This window comes from Pogonomyrmex barbatus, unplaced genomic scaffold (genome assembly GCF_055798465.1).
Source record: "Pogonomyrmex barbatus isolate J1 unplaced genomic scaffold, ASM5579846v1 scaffold14, whole genome shotgun sequence".
Taxonomy (NCBI): domain Eukaryota; kingdom Metazoa; phylum Arthropoda; class Insecta; order Hymenoptera; family Formicidae; genus Pogonomyrmex; species Pogonomyrmex barbatus.
Window position 1 is genome coordinate 523,017 of NW_028297110.1, and position 27,595 is coordinate 550,611.

Sequence of the window (27,595 nt, forward strand, 5' to 3'; positions counted from 1 at the left end):
AATTTAAATTTAAATTTAAAAATTTTAAATTTAAATTTAAAAATTTAAATTTAAATTAAAAAATTTAATTTAAAATTTAAAAATTTAAATTTAAATTTTAAAATTTTTAATTTAAAATTTAAAAATTTAAATTTAAATTTAAATTTTTAAATTTAAATTTAAAAATTTTAAATTTAAATTTAAATTTTTAAATTTAAATTTAAATTTTTAAATGAGGAGGTGACAAGGCTATTCTAAATAATTACCATCTGAAATATTAGGAATAACATTTAAAAGCTATTTTTATTTGATAGTAGCACACGGCATAAAATATACGCGACGAGGTTTTCTGTCAGCGAACTATAGGTCGCGTGCGTTCTCATCGAATTTATCGAAGTATACGGGAAAACGTATCTGTAAACGTTGCGAAGGACCTTTATTTCGTTGCATTTTGTAGAATACGATATTTGTAAACAGTGAGGATGAGTTCGGGTTTTATATCGGAAGCCGAAATCGCCGAACAACGACGAATGCGGCAGGAGGAATGGGAACGAGTGCGGACTGCCGATCAACCTTTAGGTTAGCTTCAATGTGCTTTCTATCCGTATTTCGTACGACATATAACTTGTATGCAATCGCATTGTATCTAGAATTGAGAATATGTATGTGTCTTTTCATGGCTCTGATAAAGTAATTTCGATGATTTCCAAAATTATAAATAATTGATAAATATTTTGTTTACTGTAATAACTTACAGAAGCGCCAGAGGAACCTTACGATCCTAGATCATTGTATGAAAGATTACAAGAACAGAAAAATAAAAGGGATATAGAATATGAAGAAGCTCATAAATTAAGTAAGTGAGAAACTAACATTATTTTTGCTTGAAATATTTTTTAGAATAAAAATGTTCTATTCTTAACACATAATGAATTTTAATTCATATGTCATATTTAAAAAAATATATCTTAATATACATATTTATATCTTTACAGAGAATATGATCAAAGGATTAGATGATGATGAAGTAGAGTTTTTGGATTTAGTTGATAGAACCAAGATGGAAGAAGAACGTAAAAAGAATCTTGAAGAAGAAAAAGAAATGCGTGACTTTAAGGCTGCAGTTGCTTCTCTTCAGGAACAGAAATTAAATGAAAAATTAAAACAAGAATTGAAAACTCCACCTGTCACCAGTAAAAATATCGCTTGTGGAAGGTACCGTGTTGTATTATATTTAAATTTTAAAAGAGAGAATTCCTTATTTCAAGAATTATTTTAAAATTAAGATTCAAGAGGTTAAATTCTGAAATATAATTTAATAATCTAATTTAATAACAATTTTAATAAATTTTCATCATTTTTTAGTAGTCGTACTTCACAATTAAAGTTACCTGTTGGTGTTATATTGAAACGATCTGACAAGCAAAAACAAGGTAAACTTTTGGAATAAAATTCTAAAAAATAGTTTAAAAAATATTCTGTATAGTATAAATCAATATCAATTGCTAAAAAATATATATATATATTTATAGGAGAAGCATTTAAAGGAATAAAAAGGAAATTATCTCCATCTAAAGATGATCCTGATATTAACAAAAAGAAAGAATCACATTCGTCTTGTGAGTCAGTAGCGGATACCTCTAATCCTGAATCAGATGAACAAAAGATTATGCCAAATCAAGTAAACAGCAGTAACGAATATAGTGGACTCAAATGTATTGGTATATTACCTGGTCTTGGAACATATGATAATTCTAGTGACAGTGATTGTAGTTCCGATACAGATCAAGAAACAGAACCAAATCCTTCCGTATATGATATGTTAGGTCGAAAAATAAAATCATTGAAAGATAAAGAGAAAAGCTGAATGATATGTGTAAATACATGCATATATATATTGTATGAATGTATGTATGACAAGATAATATTTGTGAATATAGAAAGAAAGAAAATTATTGTATCGCAATTTATTATGTTCAAAAGTATAATATGTCTACTATGTAGCAAGTATACTGCCTAATCTTAATACGTTTGTGATATGTTTGAAAAATTTGCATGTTAAATTTAGTTTAGTTTTATAATCAATTTGAAGGTTGAATACATAAATATTGATACATTGATACATAAATATTGATCTTCTATGCGCGCGCGCGCGCGCGCGTGTGTGTGTTTATATGTGTGTGTATATGTATATATACATACATATGTATATATACATACATATACATACATATACATATATACATACATATACACATACACATACATATACATATATATAAAATATAAACAAAAATTGCTATTCCAAATTTTAATGTACATACATTAAAATACAATTTAATTGTAACGCACTAGAAAGATTGTAGAATTAGATTTGCCAATCAAATAAATAACTATAAACAATATTACTCATGATTTTAATGTTTTCCTTCGCAATATTTTTTTAATATTTCAAATTTTATATTTTAGGCATTTTTAATATCTGTTTAAATATTTGGGAAATTGTGTAATACGTTAAATTACTAATGTGAAATTCTAATATGCACCATGATGTATCATTCAACGGTTATATTGTTATATCGTTTAAAGAATTATAATATCGTTTTATGATAAATGTTGAACTATGGAATTAAAAAACTTGCCGCGACGATTAGCGATGATTGTGAACTCGCATTGAGATCGTTCTTTATTTATCACATCTGTTGCAAATGTTATGTTAAATACACATATTCTTATCATGATATGTATATATAGGGTACCCGAATAGAGGAATCATACTGCACTCTATAACACAAAAAAATATGCAATTTCATAAAAAAAAAAAATGAAAAAAATGAAACTGCAATGAAGTTTGTACTACGCGCAACAGCATCAGTACTTAAAGAATCGCAATTTTTCTTTGGCAAAGAAACTTGAATTATTGACAATTATGCCATTATGGTATTGTATTGTTTTTTGCGATCGTTGCTATCTAAAAATAAATCCCGCATAGGAATAACTAATTAAAAATATGACGTAAAGTTGCATACGTAATAATATTGTGATATTAAACATTATTACACATAGATATCATGTTATTGCATGTAAATATATTCTAATTGCAGTAATGGCGATTAACTTGCAAATACATTATGGTGGAGATGTTGAAATTAATTATATCTTCGAACGTTTCAATCAAGCTGCATTGTTTTCTCATTCGAATGCAAAAAGTACCCAGTCAGATATATATACATACATATCGTTGTTGTATCATTATTTTACTTGCGTCGGCATTTTTACATTCTTATTGAAAAAATATTATATTTTTGTCAGTGATATTAATTTTAGATATTGAGTATTTAACGAATAGCGTATTTATAAAATCTTTATATGAGAAAATAATAATTTTTTTATATTTGGAGATAATACTTTTCTAAGTATTTAACTTTTTTATATTCATCGGTATAAAGAGTATTAAATTTATATTTTGTACGACTAAATTTTTGCAGTCGATATATATTATTGGCTATTATTGTGATATTGATATAACCAACGTTTGGATATGTCAGGATTCTTCTATTACCCTCGCAGCTATGCATAAAACTTTACCCAAAGTTATGGATATTGAGCCAATCAAAAATTTCCCCGATAGATAACACGCTATGCAGTTTCGCTTCTCTTTTGTTTCGACGTTTCCTCATCATTTGCGTTTTATCCATTTCTAACCTAACTGCCAAAACCAAAAGTAAGTTTTTCAATTAGTTTGAATTAAAAAAAAAATTAATATATTAATGTATTTATATATAAAGTAAAAAAGTATTCGTTAATAAGATTCATATTTTTCTCACATATACGTATATTATTCTGCGTGCATCGGGCATTTGCAAGTTAAAAGAGTGACAAAATCAATTGATTTATATTTAATATGTGTGTTACTCCTATAGAAAATCAAATTTGGGCTATAAATTGATTACGTTATGTATGCCTTTTATTTTTTTGACGTACACGGATTGTTTCTAAAATTTGTATACTTCATTTACATTTATTTTATCTAACGTTTAAATCTTGATTTCAAATTGAGGACATAAGGATTGAATCCGGAGTTGAAATTTTACTTTATTTCATCTGAAAGAATAACATTTATCAAAATTTTTCTATTATATCGGAAACTCGCGTACGGATTTTCGCGATTTTCGTTCTCTTAACTTCGATTATCAATGTCGCCATTTTGTGGGTATACATGCTTAAGTACCAATGATCGTACATACAAACGAGCGCAAACGAGCGTTTGAGCGATATAGAATAGCCAGAATTGTCATTAAGCCCCGTGGATGGTTTCCCATTGGGACCCGTGGGATTTCCCGGCTGCGTATCACATTCACGCGATATCTAATTGTGTACGTGCGTATGTGTGTAAGTGTGCGCGCGTATAAGCGTGTTTTACCCCGATTCCCCTGATTCTTATATCGATCCGACAGATCTGATATCATCCAGCGTTATCCCTTGGGCTCTCACTCATCTGCCGACAAAAGAGCATCTGTGCGAACCGATCCGTAATGCTCCTGCAACCTGTTCACAAGTAGCTTGCCCTACGCCCAGCATGAATTCATTATCAGTCTAGTATAAACATATTGCCTGTATATGAATGGGGTGCTGTCAGTCAACAGAGCCGCCTTTCTGATCGGTGAGTTATTTCTCTATGTACTGTATTGTAACTACGAGCCTCACGTGTATCAATTCGCGCGATTCCTTTTCCTTTCTTTTTCCTTTGTCGGGAAGTAAGAAAGGAAAGATACAATTAACATACCAGTCTTGTTGTTTCGTTAACGGAGCGAATAAATTGAAATTATATATATATATATATATATATATATATATATATATATATATATATATATTTAATATTCACACTTATATTTCACTTATATTTCACTCTTTAATATATATTTAAATGTAAAATATTGACTTTGGGAAGAAAAAATAGACATTAATAGCTGTTTACGGTTTCTTTGTGAATTGTAAGTAAGCGCACATGTGTAAGAAAAAAAAAACATTTTCAATTTAAGTTTTTCTCTAAATTAATACGTTTTGCGTAATCCTGATATCAGAAAAATCATATGTTAAAGGACAAAGGATTTTCATGTTTTATCATAAACTTTGAAAATTGATGATATGATAGCGACGATGAGTGGAGGAATGAAACGCACGATGATTCTTTGACGATCTTCTTCGATATTATGGTTCGATATTATGGCAACTATACATCTGAAGATGTACTTATTTCTATTATAGGCTTAGACAAACACATGCACATATACACATTCTTGATCGCATTTATACATATACATACATATTACGCGTGTGTGGTCAATCCCGATCTAACTGTGTATGCAGGACTGCGGTGGCAGGTGACGGCGTGTTGTGAGCTGCATAATGAATAATGCGAAAGCCGAACCACAAGCCGTTCCTGTCCTTCCACTTGGCTGACTGAATGACAGCCAGTCTAGGAAAAACCACTGATTGGCTGTACATACCCCCGGCTCTCGTGCTTGTCACATCCTGTGTGTGTCTACTTGCGATCGAAATCAAGCTGCACGACGAGACTTGATTTTCGTATTTCTGGGACACGCTATCGGCGAATTCACGAGGGATTTTGCGAAGCGTCGCCGGCGCTTGTAAGGAGACGATGGCGTCAAAAATAACATTGGCGCTTTTCTGAAACACCAAAATTTCATTACATTTATTATCTCGAGGACCAAAAGAGAGATTAAAAGTTATTTTGATTGTTGCATTTCACTGCAATCTCTTGTCGTGGAATGTTTAATTTTTCTTAAAAAGAAACTGGATACATTAAATTTTTGAAACAACTTTTGTTGCATTATTGATGCAATTAAGAGATGATTTTATATGAAAAAGTAAATGAAAATTATATAAGGATTGTAAGTGAGAGATTAATTGTAAAGTTAATCTATTTTTTTACTTTGAAACATAACAAATCTAATAAATATAAATCTCTTTCAAATGCCAACAATTACGTCATTTTTAATATTCGTCGTCGTCTCTTTTTTCTTATAAGCGTCAGCATTTTACAAAATTTATTGTCAAATTGTCGATTGCAACTTCAGAAATATGAAAATCCAATTTGGTCATGCATCTTGATTTTGATCATAGTTAGATCTAGTCAAGTATCTTTCCTTTTCTTTTTATAAAACTTTCAAACAATACATTTATAAATTAATTTCAAAAATTAATAATACATTTTATTCTTTTTTGTGTATATCAGATATATTAGAAAATTATTTATTTTAACTACTAAAGTTATTCGAATAAAGTTGTTGCATTAATTTTATTTGTGCTCAAAATATTTAAAAGATACATCCTCCTCTCTCCACACACACACACACACACACACACACACACACACACACACACACACACACACACACACACACACACACACACACGCATACACGCATCTTGTTTATATATTGAAAATATTTTGCATTGAAAATTAATGTATAGAATAGTTTTTAATGATAATTTTAGGCCGACTTAAGAGGGTATGAAAGTGCTAGGATTTTACGAGCTGATCCCACTCGATTTGGTACTCGAAGCACATTTCTAATGGGAACGGGCAGTAGGTTGACTACCCTTTGATTACATTTAAAGTAGTTTTTAATACTCAGCACTTAATCGAGATTGTGAAAGACATTTGATGCGTTAGCATTTTTCACGATCTTATTAATCTTCGAGATTTTGCACCATACTTTATTATTAAATATTTATTTCTATTAGTCGAGAAAAATATTGTGGTTTCAACTTTTCAATTATGTTACAATGTAATACTTAATAGAAAATAACTGTATCGAAAAAAAAAGTTTAGAGAAATATCATAATCTTTTAGATAAATCAATGTTATGTCATAAATTACATAAATCGCATTTGATTTTGCAAAGAAATTAGGAGCAATAAAAAAAGATTTTATATAGATACATAATTTTAAATATATTTTAATCAATGTACAACATCGATGTTGTTAAAAAATCAAATATTAAAGCAAGAAAGAAACTTGCCGGTTACGAACTAAAAAAATTGATACATTTAAGACTAACAAACTAGATATGTAAATGAGAGAACGAAAGAAATGTTATTATTCTAAAGGCAGTAGAGAAAGGAAAAAAGAAGCCATTAAATATTTACGACGTGAATTTAGCCAATATTTCTATCTCGTTTCATTTGCTAATTATTGTAAAGTAAGATCAATAATGATTCCACAAAGTTAAATGCAATTTTCGATATCTATCTGATCTCTCCGTACAATACAGATAAAAGTGCTTTTCCAAAAAGCTCTCTCTCTTTCTCTCTCTCTCTCTCTCTCTCTCTCTCTCTCTCTCTCTCGCGTAGAATTCTTTCGGATCTGCATGCCATCGTGCTTTCCGTTTCCTAGAACACTCCTTGCACGCAAATTGGGGTCAACGTGAATACTTAATGCGAAACTGTGGTCGAGCAGGAGTCAAGGTGCAGTGATGGGAGGCAGAGAGGAAAAGGCCGTTTGCCGTTCGCCCGGCGTGCCAACTTAGTTAGGCTGTCTAATCAAACGACTTCACACGTTACATCAGCGATGATGCATGCAAAACGGTTTCTCTCGTTTACAAGAATTATTTAAAATCATTGATTTTGCACGATTACGAAGTATTTTGTAATTATTTTCGACCTTTGCGTTCTAAAATCACGCGTTTAACATTTGTAATCTTTTTATATAATTACCAAACTGTGATCACTTTTTAGCGAATAGAGCCATGGCATAACGGTAAGACAAATCGTATTACGTTACTATATGTATTACATTATAATATGGAAAATAAATTGATTATATTTATATTTATATATTATTTTGTCGGTTTTGATATCAGATTGTTTTCTTAATGAAAATGTATATATGAAATCGTTATTCGTTATAATATTTCAAGGTTTTACTTTAGGTATTCTTGTAAAAGTTTTGCAGAAAGACAAAGACATTGACAAAATATAGCCAGACTTAGTTAACTTAAATGAAACAAATTTGGACAGTTCTAAAATATATTATACGCAGATCCGTTGGAGTTCATCCTACGTATATCATATATGGGAAATGCGGTTTTGAAACAGAATATCAAGAAAGATGGAATTACTCACATAGTATTATATACTCGTGAATAATTTATTTCAAAGAAGATAAAGCTTCTTTTTTAGTTTAGTCAACGTCTTTATCGAATTATAAATAAGCCAACTTATCTTTTGCCAGACCATATAATATTATGAGGTCTTTATTAATTTATATTAGGATAGCGAATATGGAAATAGATGTACTTCGCGTTCTAGCCTTCCACGAAGATTTCGTTGCAACATTCTCGTTATATTAAAAATGTAACATCTTTCTTCGTAACTTTTATTTTTCTCAGTTCTAACCACATCATCCCGAAATTCGAAATACTAAATTAACAAACTGTTTTTAAAAATTCAGTTTTCATGTAACGAATGTTTTCCAAGTAGACAAGTTTTATAATATAACGAACGAAAGTAATAAATTACAAATTCTTTTCATTCAATATTCTTTTATTGAATTTATGTACATTTCACATTTTGGTTTGACATTTGCGTAAGAAAAGAAGTTTTAGTCTCGACATTCTATATAAAAAGTTATCCAATTAAAAATATAATTACATTTATAATTCGTGTAAATTAGATGACGTTGAAAGTAAAAGAATTTTCACAGAGTGTGCTAAGAAGATAAATCTCTCTCTCTCTCTCTCTCTCTCTCTCTCTCTCTCTCTCTCAATCTCTCAATTTTGAAAATAGTTATTTCAACATATGTTCAAGTTCAAATGTTTAATATCATTTTCCATCTAAGCAGTTTCCGAGATCAGAGCAATTATTGAAAAAAAAAAATGATGCGTTACAGCGGTAGTAGAACGACGATTATTGCGAAACGACGCATTGTCAGTATAATCGTAAAGGAAAGATGACGCTTATCCTCTAATACAACATTCCGGCCATCCTCGCTATCGTGGTCACTGCAGTCGCATTAGTTAGGACTAACAACGCTGGCGGACAATCAAAAGCTGATGGGCCATGATTCGCTATGATAATGAACCATGAATATCGCATGAGGCGAGCGAGCTGGGGACGCCAACTCCTCGCTTCGCTCGCTAGGCTCCATACCCGTAGCCAATGGTCGGGGTTAAAGGGAACTGAGGTGGGAATATGAAGGGATGGGCAGAGAGTCGAGGCCATCGATGCGCGGTAATGCCTCTGTTGACGCTCGGATTAAAGTCCTTTTCGACACACGCAGAATGTCACTTCCTGTGCGCGCTGTCAAAGTATCATTACCAATAATTTCCCGCGTAAAAATAAAAATCTGTTTGACTCGCGTCTCATCGCGACACTTATGATTGCGAAAAGGATTACTAAATTGCAGCTCGATGGAAAAATTGAGCAGAAGAGTCGTCGTTCGATTAGTCAACGAAATATATTATTGTATAACGTACATGTCTGTAAAAAGATATTTTTTAAAATACTTGGGTTACACTAATTTATAATATATACATATATATATATATATATATATATATATACGTGCGGCATCCTAATTATTTCGAGTACCGCGGATATATCACTCTGTTCCAATCGCGAGATATACCTGCAAGCTCTTTGAGACCACAAATCCAAGGGACAAACGTTTCTGATTTACGACATCGAGCCTCGGCTTCCGCTCGTTTCATTATTGATCGTTCGTTTATGTTCACCCCGATGCCGGACAAGTTCGAGATATACTTGCGGCCACAAACGGACGAAAAATTGAAGACCGCGCGCGAAAGGAGGGCAAACGTTAAATAAAATAGCGCGTGGCCACGAAAGAAGAAGTAAAGGAGAAGAAAAATAAGGGTCAGGAAAGGACCTGTAGGGCGCGAGCGAGAGAAAATGAAGGAGAGAGCAGGCGAGAGGAAAAAAAGACGGGAATACGTTTACACGCGCATGTTTTTACGGAGTTAGCCACGTGGGCATAAATACGTATCTATTTATGAAAAAGAAACAGAGGAAGGGAGAGAGAAATGCTGCAGACGTGGAAATGACATCCGAAAAGAACCATGCAGCATACGGTAAACAGTTAAAACTTGACCGACTGTCAAAATCAAGCAAGTATCTGATGACAAAGTATTTGACGATGGCGTGTTTGACCGAATTATCATTACGTTGACGTATGTAAGATGATCATTAATGTCTAAAATCATTGATTATTGAAACAAAAATCAGCATCTTATTAATGCAATCTAGTATCGCGCAGTCAAACTTAATTTATTTGACTTTGTGTATTAAAGTGATTTATTTATAAATGATTCTTTTGAAGTATACAATTTACTTTTTGTACTTAAAGATATAAAAAGTTTAGAAATACATATTTGTAAAGAATTACATTAATATATTTATTAATATACTTATTAATATACTTATTTTATAAAGATTTTTGCTCTTGCATTTTGTCATATTAACGTGTTGACTGCCATAATGGATATCGTTACTTGCTACGATATTCAATGTTATTAAGCCGTCGATTGCCGCGTCAAAATTGCTATGTATTACAACGTGTCATTAATTTACTATCCCGTAAATGTCAATCAGTTATTTTTAAATGTCATTTACTTTTTGATAATTGTTTCTTTATTTGACAATATATACAAAAAAAAAATTAATATATAATTAAAGTTTTCGTGTGATTGTAATATTACAAAATTTTAATGTAATAAAACAAAAATTGGACTACGATATATGGCATTATTCTGATAATCTCTCTTCAATTGATTGATCTTTTAAATAATTATATTAACAGGTATTAAAATTATTTCTACTTGATAAAGAGAGAGAGAGAGAGAGAGAGAGAGAGAGAGAGAGAGAGAGAGAGAGAGAGAGGGGAGAGATGGCACAATTGGTAATTTTGATAGTTTATTCCTTAAAAAATCTAAGATTCTTTGGTAAAATCGGATACATATAGCAGAGGGGACAGACCCTCCGCTTTTTCCTACTAAGATATGATAGAAATATTTCTTTCAATGTGGTGTGTGATCGGAGCTAATAACGAGACAAGCGTTACATCATATCAAGAGTCGGGAGGAGAGCGTAGGACTGCAATAAGAAAGGTCGGCATCGAGAAAAAGGGGAAGAAAAAGGGGAAAGAAGCGGGTGGCAGTCGGCACCGGTGCCATCGGTCGCAGTCGCGGAATATGCGTGCACGCGAAAGTCGAAAGCCGAAAGCTCGTGCGTGCGTGCGTGCGTGCGTGCGTGCGTGCGTGCGTGCGTGCGTGCGTGCGTGCGCGCGCTTTATAAGCACCGTGCCACTGTTTCAGCCGCCGTTTCGGAGCAGCGCGAAGCCGAATGACTGAGCGAGGGTGCGGACCCGCGTGGCCCGCATTGGCTGTTGAATTATATATGAATGGAGCGTAAGGGCTGTTGCCTAGCAACCGCATACACCGCGTTAAGACAAAATGGAGAAGCACGCAGCATCCGTAGCTCTAGCTATCTCTCTCATGCGCGTCGCCCTCCATCGCTCCTCCTCCCTCTCTCCCTCTCTCTCATCCTCTTTCTTTCTCTCTCGCTCTTTCTCTCTATCTTTGGTCCATCCTCTCTTTCTCTCATTCTCTCTCTCTCTCTCTCTCTCTCTCTCTCTCTCTCTCTCTCCCCCCTCATATGTTCGCGATCTCAGAGGTCTCTTTCTACTGTGGTAGGTCGATGGATTATCGGATTATCGAATCGATGCTAAAGCATTGATTCGCGAACGACTATTGATTGGATTCTTGAATCAGCGATTGAATTATGGATACATCAAGTTGGTGCAAAAAGTTTGTCATTGTTTTATCAAGTTTTACCGTAAATAGGATTATAGATTTGAGATTTGAAAATCAAAAAACTTCTTTCTAAATTAAAGAAATATAGGATTAAAATCAATGGTAATAATTTTTCATTAATAAGAATATCTTAAAATTATGTAATTTTATTTTAATTTTATTTGACAAATTTTTTTTATATCAATTATAATTTTAATAAGCATTTAATCACATAGATGCATAAAAATATCTATGTTTATTTGTACCAAGATATAAACGCGATTATCAGAGATATTTTTGTGACTGTACCGAAAACGTGTCGATTAATTTCAATCTCTGTTTGATAGCTTGATATTATAAATTTTTCTAATTATAATCACAATTTTGAAAAATGATATAAAAAAGGGAAAGAGGAATATACTTTTGAGAGAAATATATAAATACAGTTTAAGCAATTTTAATTTAGTGTTTTTATATATCGATTATGTCATACAGAATTTTAATAGAAGAATAATTTAATCTCACGGGAGTAAGCATGTATTTTTTTTTTTTTCGTCGCAGAGATACTCACAATGCACTGGTCTTTTCCTATATTAACGCACATTGCACAGATTTTTTTTTGCGTCCGCTATTTCTGCTGTTTTACGTGCGTGAGTATTAAGCTGATAAGTAGACGTATATTTGACGGGAGCAATGCGCCTCCATTAGCAAGCCACTACGCCGATCTCTCTCCCTCCAGTTCTCTCCTCCCTACACTCCACCCCGACCATTATATCTGAAGTTCCTATATATAGCGTAGGATGAGCCAGGTACCATTATTATGCCGAAAGTGTGCATTATTCGCCTCTCTTTTCTTCAACATATACTTAACCGCTTTGAAGGTTTTACGTTCCCGATCGTTTCGCAAAGTCAGATTTCTTAAGAGATTTTGATGATATTACTGACGTTTGAGATTAATGTCAAGCTTTTGGCTATAAATTTTATATATCTCCTGTATAACATATTTTCAACTTTTCTTATAAAATAAAAAAATTATTATTTATCGACGTGATGCGTAACAGCGGGGATGCGATTACAAAACTACTATGTCGAAACTATGTCAAATTATATAACAAAAATATATAAAATTATAGTAATGTTTAGAATAATCAATATTTACAAGAATACTTTGCATGTCTGCATATAAAATTATACAAATGATTAATTCAATAAGATGGAATTAAATAAAAAATAATTTAGTTATTTTATGCTTCGTGATCGCTTTACTTGTTTTCTAAGATTTCTTCTCTTCTTCTCTTCTCTTCAGATTTGCTGCATTTATACTACTTGCAAAAACACAGTTAATTATAATTACACTTATTATTAATCATCAGAATAGGATAATCACACGGCACTCCCAATTTTAATCACATGTGACACGCATTTTACTATTGTACATTGTGAAATCCATTGAAATGATATATCGTTAGATATTTTTAGATATCTAATTCTAATATTTAAAAAATATACTCTCGAGTCAGATCTTTTTACTTAAATTATTATGTTATTGAGTTTTCAAATTGCATCGTGATTAGAAAAATGAGGTAACGAATAAAAGAATTTAGATTAATTTAGAACCGTTTCATATCTCAAGACAAAGTTCAGCTGAGTTCTTTAGTAGAAAAATGCGACTATAAATACGAGCTTTAAACGCATGGCGGATCACTGTCGGCAAAGTTACGCTCTTCTTCTTCAGAAGGGACATTTTCTCTTACTTTCTCTCCTTCGTAATCCATTTGATCTGATCTTCTCGCAACCTTTTTCACCCACCGGATCACATCACAGATCAGCGCTACTTCTTGGTGACACATATCAGAGTAGCCAGGAGTCCCATACGGCTATGCCAAGCCGATCATCTCAAATTACAAAGAGTATTGGAAACGGATTTATTTCAGCGCCCTTTTCTATTCTATTATGGACTTAATAGTGTATTATGTAAGATGCAAGGATGCTTTCTTGATGCACGGTCGTTTCTGAATCTAAAATACTTTCCTTGACAAAATATACGTCTATCAGTGTCGAGACGTGTATTCTTTTCAAAAATTCTTGTTCTCCAGAACAGACACTTGGTTAAAAGCGCGGTCCGCGCTATTTATATTAGGTTATTATCAGGTTTGCAGAGAGAAAGAGATAAACGTTTACGTTAAAGATTATGTAATATACAAGCATGTATTGATAATGGAATGTGCAATTACGCGGGAGTATCTATTACGAGAGAAAACATCCGCCGCGCAGTCAGATTAAAAGCGTAATAATCAAATATGGTACACTTAATTCTACTGTATCCCCACATAATTCCATGGAAAATACATTTCTCCCCCAATCTGAAGACCCCATCCGGGCCGTTAAATATAATCTGGTACCGCGTTTGTTACTTCTTACTCTTCCATCTCCTCCTCGCAATATTCGGAGTTCCCAGTTTCCTCGCGTAGGCTTTGTAGGCGCAGAACAAGGGGTTAACCTCCTACATTATTCAGCCATTCATTATATATGAATAAATTTTCGAGTAATGCCGAGATAAAGCTGCCAAGTTTTAGGTACCTGCCCCGCTTGAATATTTAGGAGACACTGTCACGCAGTACCGTTATGCTCGGTCTTCTTCTTAACTTTCACAGATTCGTATATGATACTCATTCTTTCCGATGTGTGTGTGTGTGTGTGTGTGTGTGTGTGTGTGTGTGTGTGCGCGCGCGCATTGAGATATGCCTTTTGGAAATACTTTCAAATTATGTATGCTTTTCTATAACTTTTCATCTTGATATACTTTAAGCAACATCTTATTGAATTTTATAAAGAACAGTTGAATTAAAGAATTTATCAAATTTTTTCATGATATACTTTAAGCAACATCTTATTGAATTTTATAAAGAACAGTTGAATGAAAGAATTTATCAAATATTCACATTTAAATGATATACTTAAATCTTCCGGTATTATACGTGAGGTAAAGGCTCTCATGGTATTCGAGTATGATACGAAGAACGGAGTACGATGAGAGAGAGAGAGAGAGAGAGAGACAGAGAGACAGAGAGTAAGTAGTCTATATAATCATTACTATCGACTAATTTAACACGATAACGAAACGGCAGACGGGGTCAATAGGAATTTGTCGTGTTCCGTTGGAAATCAAAGCCGGGACACTTAATGTCGCATAGGGACGACAGCGGATGGTAGATAGAACGACAAGAACCAGCCCGGAAGAAGCGAGGGGTGGCGGAGGCAACGGAGACAAGTGGAAGTCGAAAGGGATCCACAAGCGAACTCGAAGGGGGACAGGTGACGGAAAAGACGGGCGGCGGATAAAAATGGTGGGATGGGTAGGCCAGTCAATTCAGGAGGACTCAAGGCAGCGGAAGTGGAAAAAGAATCATGGCTGCGAATCCGGCGACCAACGGATCACTAGTCGGCTATATTCGACGTACTCCGACACTGAATAGAGTACACGAGCCAAACCAGATTGGCGTTGCCACAAGCCAAGTTCCAGAGACCGAGCAACGTAGCTTTCCTTCTTCTAATGTCACGTCACTACCTAGAAAAGAAACGCATTAATCTTTTAAGAATATCGGCTACTTGGCCCGCGCAGTAATTCCCTGGGTAAACCGATGTTGCTTCGTTTGACCATTCCTGCGAGTTTTATACACGTAATTCACGAGTATCCACAGTTGCGACGAATTAGTTTTATTTTGGCACGTAAACGTAAAGATTTTTGTTACGTCGGCAATTTATCGTGTCGTTTGAATTGTTTTCATTCAAAAGTGTAATTCTTTGTTCGGAATAAAAAATAATCTTCTTGTCAGTCTAAATTTCATTACAAAGAGGTAGTAAATTTTTAAATTACCGTCATTTTTATGTAACGATGTTGTCACAACGTTGAATTAGACGCGGTTAGTTTTGAATGTTAAAGTCATTATTTTACTAAGTAAGATCCAAGTCAAGAGCGTTTAATTATTTACTCTGCTATCTGTCGCACGCGGATATCGATAGTCTATCGTGATGCCAAGTAGCCTTTGACATTCAATTTCATCGAAACGAAACTTGTTGTATCGATTAGAATATTGCAAGCTATTGATGCGGTTTCATTGATTGCGGTTCTTCTAATAACAACGCCAGGAAGATACTACGATTATCGGTCAAAGGATAAAAGAAAAAGAAAGAAGGAAAGAGAAGAAACGTGTTAATAAGACGACGGCAAAAGATTTAAAGAGGGCGATTTGAAGTGGTTAGAAAATTATAGGAGGGTTGAAAGAGCCGATGGAGGGTGAGTTGTTGCATTATATGAAGATTATGAACCTGTTTCGTCCCATTCTACACTATTACAGAGAGAAACGAAGGAAAAAGACGAACAGACAGATCGAGAGCATGGGCGACATAAAGAGAGAGAAGGGACGAGGTAGGATATGACAGCACACAACACCGAGAGAGAGATGTGTATGGTGAAAGTAGGGTGAATCGAGAGAATCGTTGACAGAGCGAGAGAGAGAGAGAGAGAGAGAGAGAGAGAGGGGGGGGGAAGGGGAGGGGAGGGTTAAGGGGGAAGGTTCTCGTTCCGAGTTGGGGGATCGAATAAGGCATACGAGCACGTACACTGCACATCCTCTTGGGACTCAGCCGCTCTTTATGCTCGATATAATACCGCTCTCTCAAAACATGCATACTTCTCTGAGTCTTTTAACTTGTGTGTGTTGCCCCGGTGCGACGTCGTGCCGCGTCGCGACAAGATACTTTGCCGCGTGGAGTGCCCCGTTGTAGCCGTGTGCGTTGTAACAATGGATATACACCGCCACGTTACTGGCAGACGCGTGCATGAACAAATGTAACTCCACAGTACGTTACTACGCGTGTGTACACACGCGAGTGTACGCGAGAAGGCAGGCGGATGCCCGAATGCGGTTCGCACGCGCTCGTGCATTCAACGCGCGCCTACCCTTTCTCTCTTTGATGGGACACATAGGGGGGTAGCACGCTTAGAGCAAGGAAAAATATTCGTGAACTGGACGGTGGATATTTTAATTTCGAATTTGCGATTTATAAAATTATAGGTTGAATCGATACGGTTGTATCGAGGATAAATAATTATCTACGGAGACGTATGTTGACATACATCAGTGTACACAGACAATTAGTTTACTTGCCGTTTTGACGAGCTCCTCATTTGGCTCGGAATGATTAACGCATTGCCTCCTCCTCGTTAAGGCAAGAAATTAACTGTAATATTGAACTCTCACCGCGCGATCTATATAATATGCGACAATTAGAACCTCTTCTAGATCATTACGGAACAAAACCGAGCGAACGAGGCTTTAGACCGTTAAGCCGCGACATTGGGAGAAACGGCGGGGATGGAGGTGGAGGTTTTCCCCGTCGATACATTATACGCTTTGAAGCGTACACCGTCGTCGGAGAAAACTCCTCTCTCAGGTCTTATCCTATTACAGTCAAGCTTGGCACTTTCTAGCTAAGTCGAAGACAAGACCCCTTCGCGCTGCTCCCATTTAGTAATCCCCGACGTTGGCCGGGAGTTTACAAGGAATATTTAAGTCTCCGCTAAGCTAGGATTAAGCGAAGGCAAACACTTTGATTAGTGGAGACGAGCTCTTGTTTTTACCTACGATGGCGTCTTTCAACCGCCACCGGCAATTGGGCTCGCGGATTAACGTTAACAATTCTCGGTAATTATTATAGAGGCGTAAGGTAACGCCTTAGGAAACCGCGTGCAGAAAAATAACCTTATTATTAAGTTTGCCCGATATTTGATGTAGCTCTTAGAATTAAGAAATGCATCACCCATATAGATTTTTATCAAACAATTTAAGTCGATTAGATTATTATTATTAAGCATATTAAATTACGCACTTTTTACAAGTAAAATAAACTAGTAGTAAAATAAATGCTTTTAATGTAGCACAATGATTATAATTCAAGCAATATCTAAATTTAAGAAAATAATGAACAATCGCGATGTTTCTGAAATATTTGGATAAGCTTCCTCGTTTAAATAAATGAATATATTTCTTTTTATCAATTTAATATTTAGCAAATTTTTCATTTAGACGATATTTTATGTAATTCTTCAATTTTTAATAGTAGGTATCTTCAGATTTTATAGCAATGTGGTATATAATTAAACTTTGGATAAAAATTCTATTACATAAAAGCTTAAAGGTTATAAAATAAGATTCTGTTATTTATTTCCATCGTTTTTGATTTGTGCAAAAAGCTTTTCATTTTTAACTATTTGTAAAACAAAATCTATTAAAGCAATTATTTATTTATATAGGGCGTCCACTAAAACGTGGTAAAATCAATAAGGAGATTATTCTTCGTGAAAAAAACAAATAAAAAACGTAAACTATTGTTCTCGAAAACTACATAGCCATTACATAACCAATTAAAATATTTATTCTATGCTTTTATTTTGTTACTACAATTTCTTGTATAATTTACTTGTTCTCTTGTACAAATAAAAATTTTCGATTTGGTCTCAGTTTTTTTGTCAAGAATTATAACTTTGTCAGGATACAGAAATATTTTGCGTGATAAAAATCAGCGATCCATACATTTTTCGCGGAATGTAATAAGATCACATAATAACCATGCATCAATCTTAGAAATCTAAATAGTATTATTTCAATTTCTTCACGCCACATCGCGTAACTCTATTTGAATCAATTTTCTTCTCTTGGTGAAACTGGTCTTAATTTTTCGCCTACGAAGCTACGATGTTTTATAATAACGTGCCAACTAAGACAGCGGTGGGCAACGAGGGTGGAAGAAAGTACTCTCCCGCGGCGACAAAAAAGTTCATATTTTTTCAATTACGGGACGAGCGAAGAAGTGAGGGTAGATTCTCGTTGAGACGAGAGGGTCTTTCGACGCCATTAACACTCTCGTAAAAATACGACCGTCATCTTTGTCGCATCAACTCTTCCGCTTAAATATGAAATTAACAACTATCGTACGTAAAAGGGGCCGAAATTATCTGATGACGTTCGAATCAGTTTTTCTTACATTTACTTACATTACTTAAATTTACGATAAATATGCAAATTAAAATTAACTACTTGATTCTTTGAAAAGGTATTGGATAAATTAATTTATGAAAAAAATTAATTCTTTGCAAAAAAAAGTAAGCAGTTCGATTTAGAGTAGTCATAAACGTTATGGTAACGTATCGAACTTGTTTTAAATAATTATGATTTTGGATAGACACACATTTGGAAAGTGAATAGGCGCAAACGGCGTTGAATGAAGATGTAAATAGAGTCCATTGACTGTACGACCGACGAACAGGCAAAGTCAACCGCGCTCCCGCGAGCTGATCTCCGCGATCTCTGATTTTCGGCCGGATCGGAGAATCGAAGACACTCGCGTTCGGCGGAACGACGAGCGACAGGTCGGGCGACAGCGGGTATCAGGAGGTATCCCCGAGTGTCGGCATTTGTACGGGCAGTTTGGCGGAAGCCGGTTTGGGGGTGGTTTTCGGGTAGGGCCGTGAGAGACGAGGGGGGCCGCGCTACGAGAGAGGGGCGATTGTGTTCTGCGTCATGTATAATTCACTTTCATCGCTCGGGTCTCGCGTCGGCAGCTCCGGACCCCCGTCCGCGTGCCCGTTATATCTGTTGCAGTGGCTCGTGGAACGATATATCCGACCTCTCACTGTCACGACATCTTGGAGACCTACCCTCCTTTCGCTCCCTCGGTTTCTCCTTCGTCTCCGCGTTGCGCACTGCTGTCCTTATCGCGAAAGAGAGAAAACTCCTTTTCTCTGTCCTGTCTCTCGTCTCGTCTCATCTCGTCTCGTCTCGTCTCGTCTCGTCTCGTCTCGTCTCGTCTCGTCTCGCCTCGTCTCGTCTCGTCTCGTCTCGTTTCGTCTCGTTTCATCTCATTTCGTCGCGATGCTGCGACACGCTCTCCTTTTCTCCTCAGCCTTTAGTTGTTTTCATTGCGTAACGCTATTCATCGGTCACACACATTCATTCCTTTTCCAGTCACATCCCTTTTTTACTCTCTTTTCCTTCGGTCAATTTTGCGTGTAGGAGAGTCCTTTGTTCGGGGGATGGAAGGAAAGGAGAAAGGAAGAAGGGGCACATATCCAAGCGGTCGAACAATGTCACATAACTCCCGACAATTCCGCGCTCGTTTGAATCATTTATGGAGATGGTCATTGTATCGCGATAACTTTTGTGACGTGATCGCCGAGGCTAATATACTACAGACTTCTTGTAGAAAAGTTGCCCGTTCGTCTTCTCTCCGGTTGTCATTGCCAACGGGATTGTAATATCGGTTTGATATCGGTCTAGCAAAGAATTTCATAGTACGTATTCGCTTGTATCGCTTGAGTTTTTATCTCATCATTTTTAACATTCATTTAGAAATTTCCGCGACAATAATTTTCTTGGAGAAGAAATATAGATATTTTAAATATATTTTTGGGATATTATAATCGCGTGTCTCGGATCCGTAATAAATTATATATAGAATTATGTCTCAAACCTCTCACAAACGGTCTTATATATATATATATATTATAAGTCTTATTTGTACTATAAGTTTTTTAAATTGGATTTGAAATTGGATTTTCTTTCAGCGAAACAAGTTGATTGTGCGAAGATAAAAATAGATCGCTTTCACTCTGAGTTAGAAAATTATTTGTAAAATGTTGTAAAATTTACACATAAAAAAAGTGAATGTTGCTCAGAAGCGTACCGATCATATAATTATGGATTCTTTTATGTTGTTTGTATCTTGATTCACGTCACAATGTAGAGCAGCAAATTAATATAATTTAGAAATAAAGTTCCAGCTACGCGCTAAATTTATTGTTAATATTGCCGCCGTTGTCGGTCATTAGAATGTATATGAAATGTAGGTTCCAAATCAAAGCGCCTCGTATGGCTCATAATTTATTTAATATTATATGTGTAACATCACGATGTTAAAGCGTTGTTAATAAACAATTATTAATAATATATCAGGACATATATTTTTATCATATCTAGGTTCACTATATCCTACCTGTTTTGATTGCATATTGCACATCCCAATTTGCAAAAATGAATCTAAATATAATCTCTAATTTTAAATTGCAAAGAAATATTTCAATTTAGATTAATTTATATTTTATTCGACACGTTATATATATGAAATCTTTTGGAATTTATTCTTTTTCTATAAGTTCAATGTAAGCAAAAGATATCTATGCGAGAGTGAGACACGAGGAAAGTACAGTTATTAACGTTAGTATGATAACGCGCGAAGGATATTTTTAAGCACGTCGTGAAAAACATGGAAAATGCAATTTTGTCCGAAAAGCACATTCCGATTGATTAGTTCTGGCGCAGACGGTTAAATGTTCCCGAATCAATATTTAACGGCTATAGTCTGTTCTACTTTTAACTTGGTTGCTAATACGACGGTATTAGTAACTCCAGCAGCGACGCTAGACGCCAAAGTAACTAATAGCATCGCATTAGAGCCATTATACTCATCCGTTCTTTATTCGTATGAAATGGTTGCATTTTAACATCGGCACTTTTTAGCTAGTGTCTCAAAGCGAGCGTATATAATAGCTACATGTATAGTAATATTATCTCGTAAAATTAAATTTCGACTCTCTCGCTCTTGACAAAATCTTGAACCTTTTAGTTTATTCATCCTTTTTAGCCTTTCTAATTATTTATCGTTACGCAAAAACTGATCGACGTTATTTAAAAATTAAATTAAATTTCTATGTAAATGTGAAATTATTGACAACATTTATATTTATCTAAACAGATCGGTAGACCGTAGACCCAAATATATATATATATAAATATACATCCTTTTATGAAATTTGAAAGTTAAGTCGTCCGTAATCTCTCATGATATAATATTTTGACATAATATTTTTCTTTGGAAACGAAACGTTCTAATGGGACGATCTCTCCCGCGCGGACATCCGCTTTTTCGATGGCCACAGACTTAACGAATCCGAAAATCAAACTAATCGCCATAGCCCTCAAGCTCAGTAAATTGGCTGCCTAGCCTCCTCGGGCTATTAGGCTGTCGAGAATGAGTGCGCGTATAGAACACCGGTTAGCAGCGGCACAAGTGTAGCGATAATGTAAACATGATTTGTAACACACAAAAGCTACATGGGTAGGTACGCGCCTGCCACATGTTCTGGAGAACGCACGTACGCGTGCGAGTGTCAACGTGCGCTCGTTCAATACGCGAACGAGCCTATATAGTCCTTCATCCTTACAGCCGATGTATATACAGGCAAACAAGCCTTAGGTCTCTCGACCAATGTTTGCCCGCCGTGCCAATTAATCAGTAGATACCGTAAACTCATTTCCCTCGCGGCTTTTTCTTAGTCACGGACTTATCGCCACGGTATCGAACGGATTATTCAAGTTTCTTTCAACTAACTAATTTACGAGGCCTTCTTTGAGAAAAGAATACATTTTAATGCATTTCAGATCGGTGCTACTAATCCCATATTTATTCTTTATCTTTATTTGTTAAACGAAAGTTTTTAAACAGAGACCTTGCAGAGATACTTTTTTATTTCACTGAAATCGAATTAAAAAAAAAAAAAAATATACATCCTGCTACTTATTTTATGACATTAGAGAAAAATTTACGAAATTTTTTTCGTTTTACTGATTGTATATCCTTTTCATTTTACCGTAAAATATTTAAGAAATTGTAAAAATAATTCTAATTGAATACCAGATTGTTGTTTATATAAATAGCTTATCGAGATAGAGCTAAGAGAAAAAGTGTGCAACAAGACTTTATCGTAATTTATTTTGCATCTGGTTTAACGTCTTCTAAAATTAGGCTTGTTTGACATCACCATATTAATCAATCCTTTTAACAAATCTTGAGTCAATATATGATAATGTGATAAATGTAAATGAATAATAATTTGGAAATTTCTGTGGAAATAATGGAAACTAAATTGTGTATTTACGTAGCAATATGACATGGTTAATAACATTGTTCCTATTTAACGTCTCATTTAACGCTACATCTCACATAACATTTTTGTGTTTTATGAATAATAATTTCAATTTTATGAATTTGATAAAAAAAATTGTATTTTTATACATGTAGTTTTTGCGTTCAATTATTTTCAGATCTTATAAATCTATATATTTGTAAATTTATGTTCCCACGCACCCACGGATATTATTAAAGCAAGTAAATCTCAATAGCTCGCGGCTAATAATTATATCGTTTCGTCTTGTTGCTGAACATTGCCCCTTGTAAAATTCACCTGCTATCGGTCATGGCGCTATATAATGATTTACCTGCGAAATAGATAATTATGCGGTGTAGTTCAATATACGCGCCGCAACAACGCAACTTTGCAAATAATCACAGCTGTGTTTTGCATCTCGCTGTACGCGAGAAATTGGATGTTGTGTGCATTATATTATTATATACTATTATGTAATCTTGGAAATATCACAGTAAACTGTTATACAAGTTAATCTTGGTACTATCCACTTTTATGTACTTTACTATCGTCTTTTATTTTTTATCATTCCTTTAATAATTACTTTTTTTTCACACACGCGTGAGAAAACTGTCAAGATAGATTTTTCTGAATGAATGAAATTAATCGACATATTTGCTTTCAATACGCATTTAAATAAACTGTGTGATAGATTTCAAAAAGAAAATTATTATATAAAATTATGTTTATGCGCGTGCGTAAGCAATTTAGATTCTTTTTAAATTACACTCACACTCGATACTACATTTGCTTTTGTGATGCAACGTAAAATAATATCTAAAATATTTGTTTGCACTTACAATTTTGTATACTTTTTCTCTGTATTTTTCATATTCAAATTCATAAAATATGATGCATTGAAATTCTAACGAAGAATGTCGTCCGTAGCGGACATTCACTTGACGCTTCGTAATTAATTACATCATCCGTAATGGATGCATGGAACCGCATTATTTAGATATAACGGAACTGTGTCAACCGTTAATAATGTTACTTGCACAATTAATTATCAAAAAGCATTTCCGTTTAAAACATTTCACACCTAACAGGTGTCTTACATCGATATTGCGATCCGCGTGATAATGCCTAATTCTAATTTGCGACGCGAACGAAAAATTTAAAACAAGTTATTAACCTAATTACACGCATTAAGATACAGATGCACAATGAATCACTTTAGGGGCTTTATCACATTTATTTCTCATTTTCTTTTCTGATGGCTATCAGGAAGTGTGCCGTTGTGTTGCCGTTTGTGTGTCGCGCCGATATAAAATACCGTTTGTTTCGCATGAAATGCGAGCCGCGCGAGGCACGATATTCTGATTTGGATAAATAATCTTTTTAACGGCGTACACGTGCTTGCCGTATAAATTTATAATTCCACGCAATGCTATGGTGTATCACGCAATATGCCAGTGTCTAGATTCGGTTCAATAAAAACATTGCATGCGGTACTTATCTTCCGCGGACACAGCTATTCTCTATCCGTTGTGTGTGTCCTCGACATTTCACGAAACTAAACAACATTTTTATCATCATAGGCGCTAATAAATAATAAAATGGGTAAATTAATAACGTTAATTTCACAAAAGGAAAACATTTGGAATACATATATCACATACGTGTACGCACATGTATATAATTGTGTGTATAATTTCATTCGACACATTAATCGTATCATTCGTCTGTGATTTGTCTCTCATTATATTATGACAAACACTGCCGACATAAAGCTCGGTATATGAAAAAAGAAATATTTATTTATTTCGACTTACAATTCAGTTAGGCACGCAAGTGCAATGTGGAATGTTTTCCGTTTCGTTAAGATGTAGGCGTGCCGAGATCAAAGTCGCTCAAGCAAATACGTTCAACTGACAAATGACAAGTTACACACAGACGAGCGTAATGTTAATTATATCGCGCGATGATATTCAATATAATAAGTTGAATTATAAATTGCAAAAGTTTAGTTTTCACTAAATAGTTTTAAACCGAAACGGTGTACAATTTGATCTGTAACACTTCTACTTCTTTGTTATGTTTCGTTGTAACAGTGCATTGTACGATTGTACCTATAATGCTCAATACTTTGGGATGCATATTTTAATCCATATGTACATAATTTATTGTACATATCTCCTGTTGGAAAATAGTGATTACTTACTAATGAACCGCGTTAAATATTCGTCGTAACGCAAAGAATTAATCTTAATTTATTATAATTATGATTAATATTTGTACTAATACTTTAATACAACATAATAGCATATGTAATAGTATATAATAGTTTCTTTGATTTCGGCAAAAATAACATTTAATAATTTTTAGAAATTTGATAATATATTGGAATTCAATTTCGATCATTATTTTCAATCGATCTAAGTTATATCTGGTAATTTTTTTCAATCTGTACATCGAAAATATAATTTTATATTCAAACAGTGATTACTGATATTTGCATTCATATTTCAAGATAAATTGGATATCTTCATTCGCATTATCCAAAGTGTTGAACTGAAATATTAAATTGACGATCCTTTATAATTAGTTCCTATTGTCGCGAGTATAATATGATTAATATTAATCATATTAGTATATTATTAATCCTCTTTAATATATTTATTTAATTTAATATATTATTAAAATTCTCTATATATTTCTTTATCCTCTCTATATATCGAATTGAATGAAATATTTGATTTTTTTTTTTACGAAAAATAGAAATAAATTATATTTAAGATATTATAATGATATATATGTTAAATTATTATGTTAAACTATTATAATTAATATTAAATTTAAATATTTATTTTATGTAAATATCCTTTAAAAAATAAGAAAAAAAAATAAAAATTCTGTTATAATAAATATTCTTTATATTAGAAGTTATAAGAAATATCTTGAATGCGTGTGAAATTAAATAAAAATACATAATTACGAGTTGTGAAATTGCATGGATGCGATTGCAGCATCAGAAGAGCTGCTTTCGACGAAAGCAAAATTGATTTAAATGTGCACATTTTTGTCTTTATTCCGCATTTACTTGTATAAATTTATATAATTCCAATTTAATTAGGCATATCATTATATTTTTGTAAATTTGATGGAGTGATCGGCCTTGAAATAAAAGTGATTTGTCAAATGCAGTTCAAAATATGGTAAAAGAAAATCTTTTTCCGCTGAAATTCCGCTCAAAATTCAATTAATGCGATTTATTCCGCTCGTGTACTTTTACATGTGAAATATTGTATGCAATTTTTTACACAAGAACCATCGAGCAAACAAAGAGTATAAGTCGTATTTAAATTCATTTTTAAAGTGTCATAATATTCATTACATAATATGTTTTGAAATGCGGAAATGATTTATTAAATTACTTTTTGCATTCGATTTTTAACAAATTATATCACAATTAAACTTTAAAAAATGGAATTGTTTGTTGAAACATATTCACATATATGATTTATTATTAAGTATAAATGTTTTATTATTGTTGATTTATAATATTTATCCGCTCTTGACAGTTCGACATGGGTTTTCTTTAGCGTTGGAATTAATGTCTTAATCTCGTTACAATCATGCGAATGACGAATTGTGATTATCTTATGAATTGATAGATTTCGTAAATTTTAATCTTTTTTTCATTTTCATATCTGGTTCTTAATATTTTATGTAATAATATTTATGTGTGTTATGTAGAGAACTGAAATATTTTATAGAGTTACATTCGGAAGTTAGGGAACTGTGTGAAAATGATAATTATTAATGCATTATGAATGCATGATAAATGAATTTCATGAGCGATTAAGTTTTTTTTCGTATTATTCCATTTTATATTTACGTCTTATATGCACGCGTCATGATTTATTTCATCAGATAATTAAAAATTTTGTTTGAAATTAAATTTGTAAAAAATATTTGTAAGATTAGCGCGAATGAATTTTGGTATCATTATAATTTTTAAATATAATTATTAAATTCCTGGTTCTTGATTTTGGTTTTTTATATCATCATCATGTATTTTGACATATTGCACTTTCTATTAAAAATGATATTCGCAGTTTGTGAAAGTGATTTTTGCACAAGTGCAAGCAAAGTGATCTTTGCAGAAATATTGTGAGATCGGTTCTCACAAAAATACTGCAAAGCGAGATAATCTTTGCAGAAATATTGCGAGGCAACATATAAATTAAATTTGTATTACATTAAAAAATTTGCAAGTTTCGTTCCGCTCTGTAAATTATTATTTAAATTTAATTTATAAATATTTTGTGACAAATTATATAATTTAAAAAGATTCATAAACTCCGTACTCTTCGTTATAAATAATTTTTAAATAAATTTGCAAATAAAATTGTGATTTTTGTAATGCGAATATGTATGAAATGAAGTGATATAAAGAGAAGTGGAATGGTCATACAGAATTCTTTAATCATATTCGTAAATTTCGTTTTAACAATAAATACTCATTAATTATTAGATTCATAAATTATTAAATTATTTAATTTGGTATTAAAATAACAATTTCGCGAATTTCACGAGTGTACTATATAAAGCAAAATGGAGGGTAACAAAGAACAATGCAGAGAGTTTTTTGGATTGCTTTTGCATGCTGAGATTAATACATGGATACAATAGAGAATAGATCAATGAACATTGAGTGATATCGCAAAACTGTGCTTTCCATTGTTTTTTGTTAAAAAGCTAATTACTAATTATTTAGTTTGGAAATGAA

The 27,595-nt window shown here is 33.5% G+C and overlaps 1 protein-coding gene and 1 long non-coding RNA gene across 3 annotated transcripts in view; both read left to right on the plus strand.

Annotated features, from left to right (window-relative positions):
- The first annotated feature begins 302 nt into the window (after positions 1-302).
- Positions 303-2,384, plus strand: LOC105424831 (PSME3-interacting protein). Of its 2 annotated transcripts, none has more exons than XM_011635292.2 (5): positions 303-558; positions 737-835; positions 975-1,194; positions 1,348-1,412; positions 1,512-2,384. In XM_011635292.2, the coding sequence occupies exons 1-5, from the start codon at positions 462-464 to the stop codon at positions 1,844-1,846; spliced, it is 816 nt and encodes a 271-aa protein (XP_011633594.2). In that variant the 5' UTR covers positions 303-461; the 3' UTR covers positions 1,847-2,384. The 2 variants fall into 2 exon arrangements, with proteins under 2 accessions (XP_011633594.2, XP_011633593.2); XM_011635291.2 differs by having other exon boundaries at positions 306-558; positions 1,345-1,412.
- Positions 2,385-3,583: 1,199 nt separating this feature from the next.
- LOC112552461 (uncharacterized) overlaps positions 3,584-27,595 on the plus strand; it is a 100,021-nt gene continuing 76,009 nt past the window's right edge. Inside the window, exons 1-2 of the long non-coding RNA XR_003096630.2 lie at positions 3,584-3,703; positions 4,437-4,642. This is a non-coding gene — a long non-coding RNA (uncharacterized LOC112552461). The remainder of the gene's footprint in view (positions 3,704-4,436; positions 4,643-27,595) is intronic.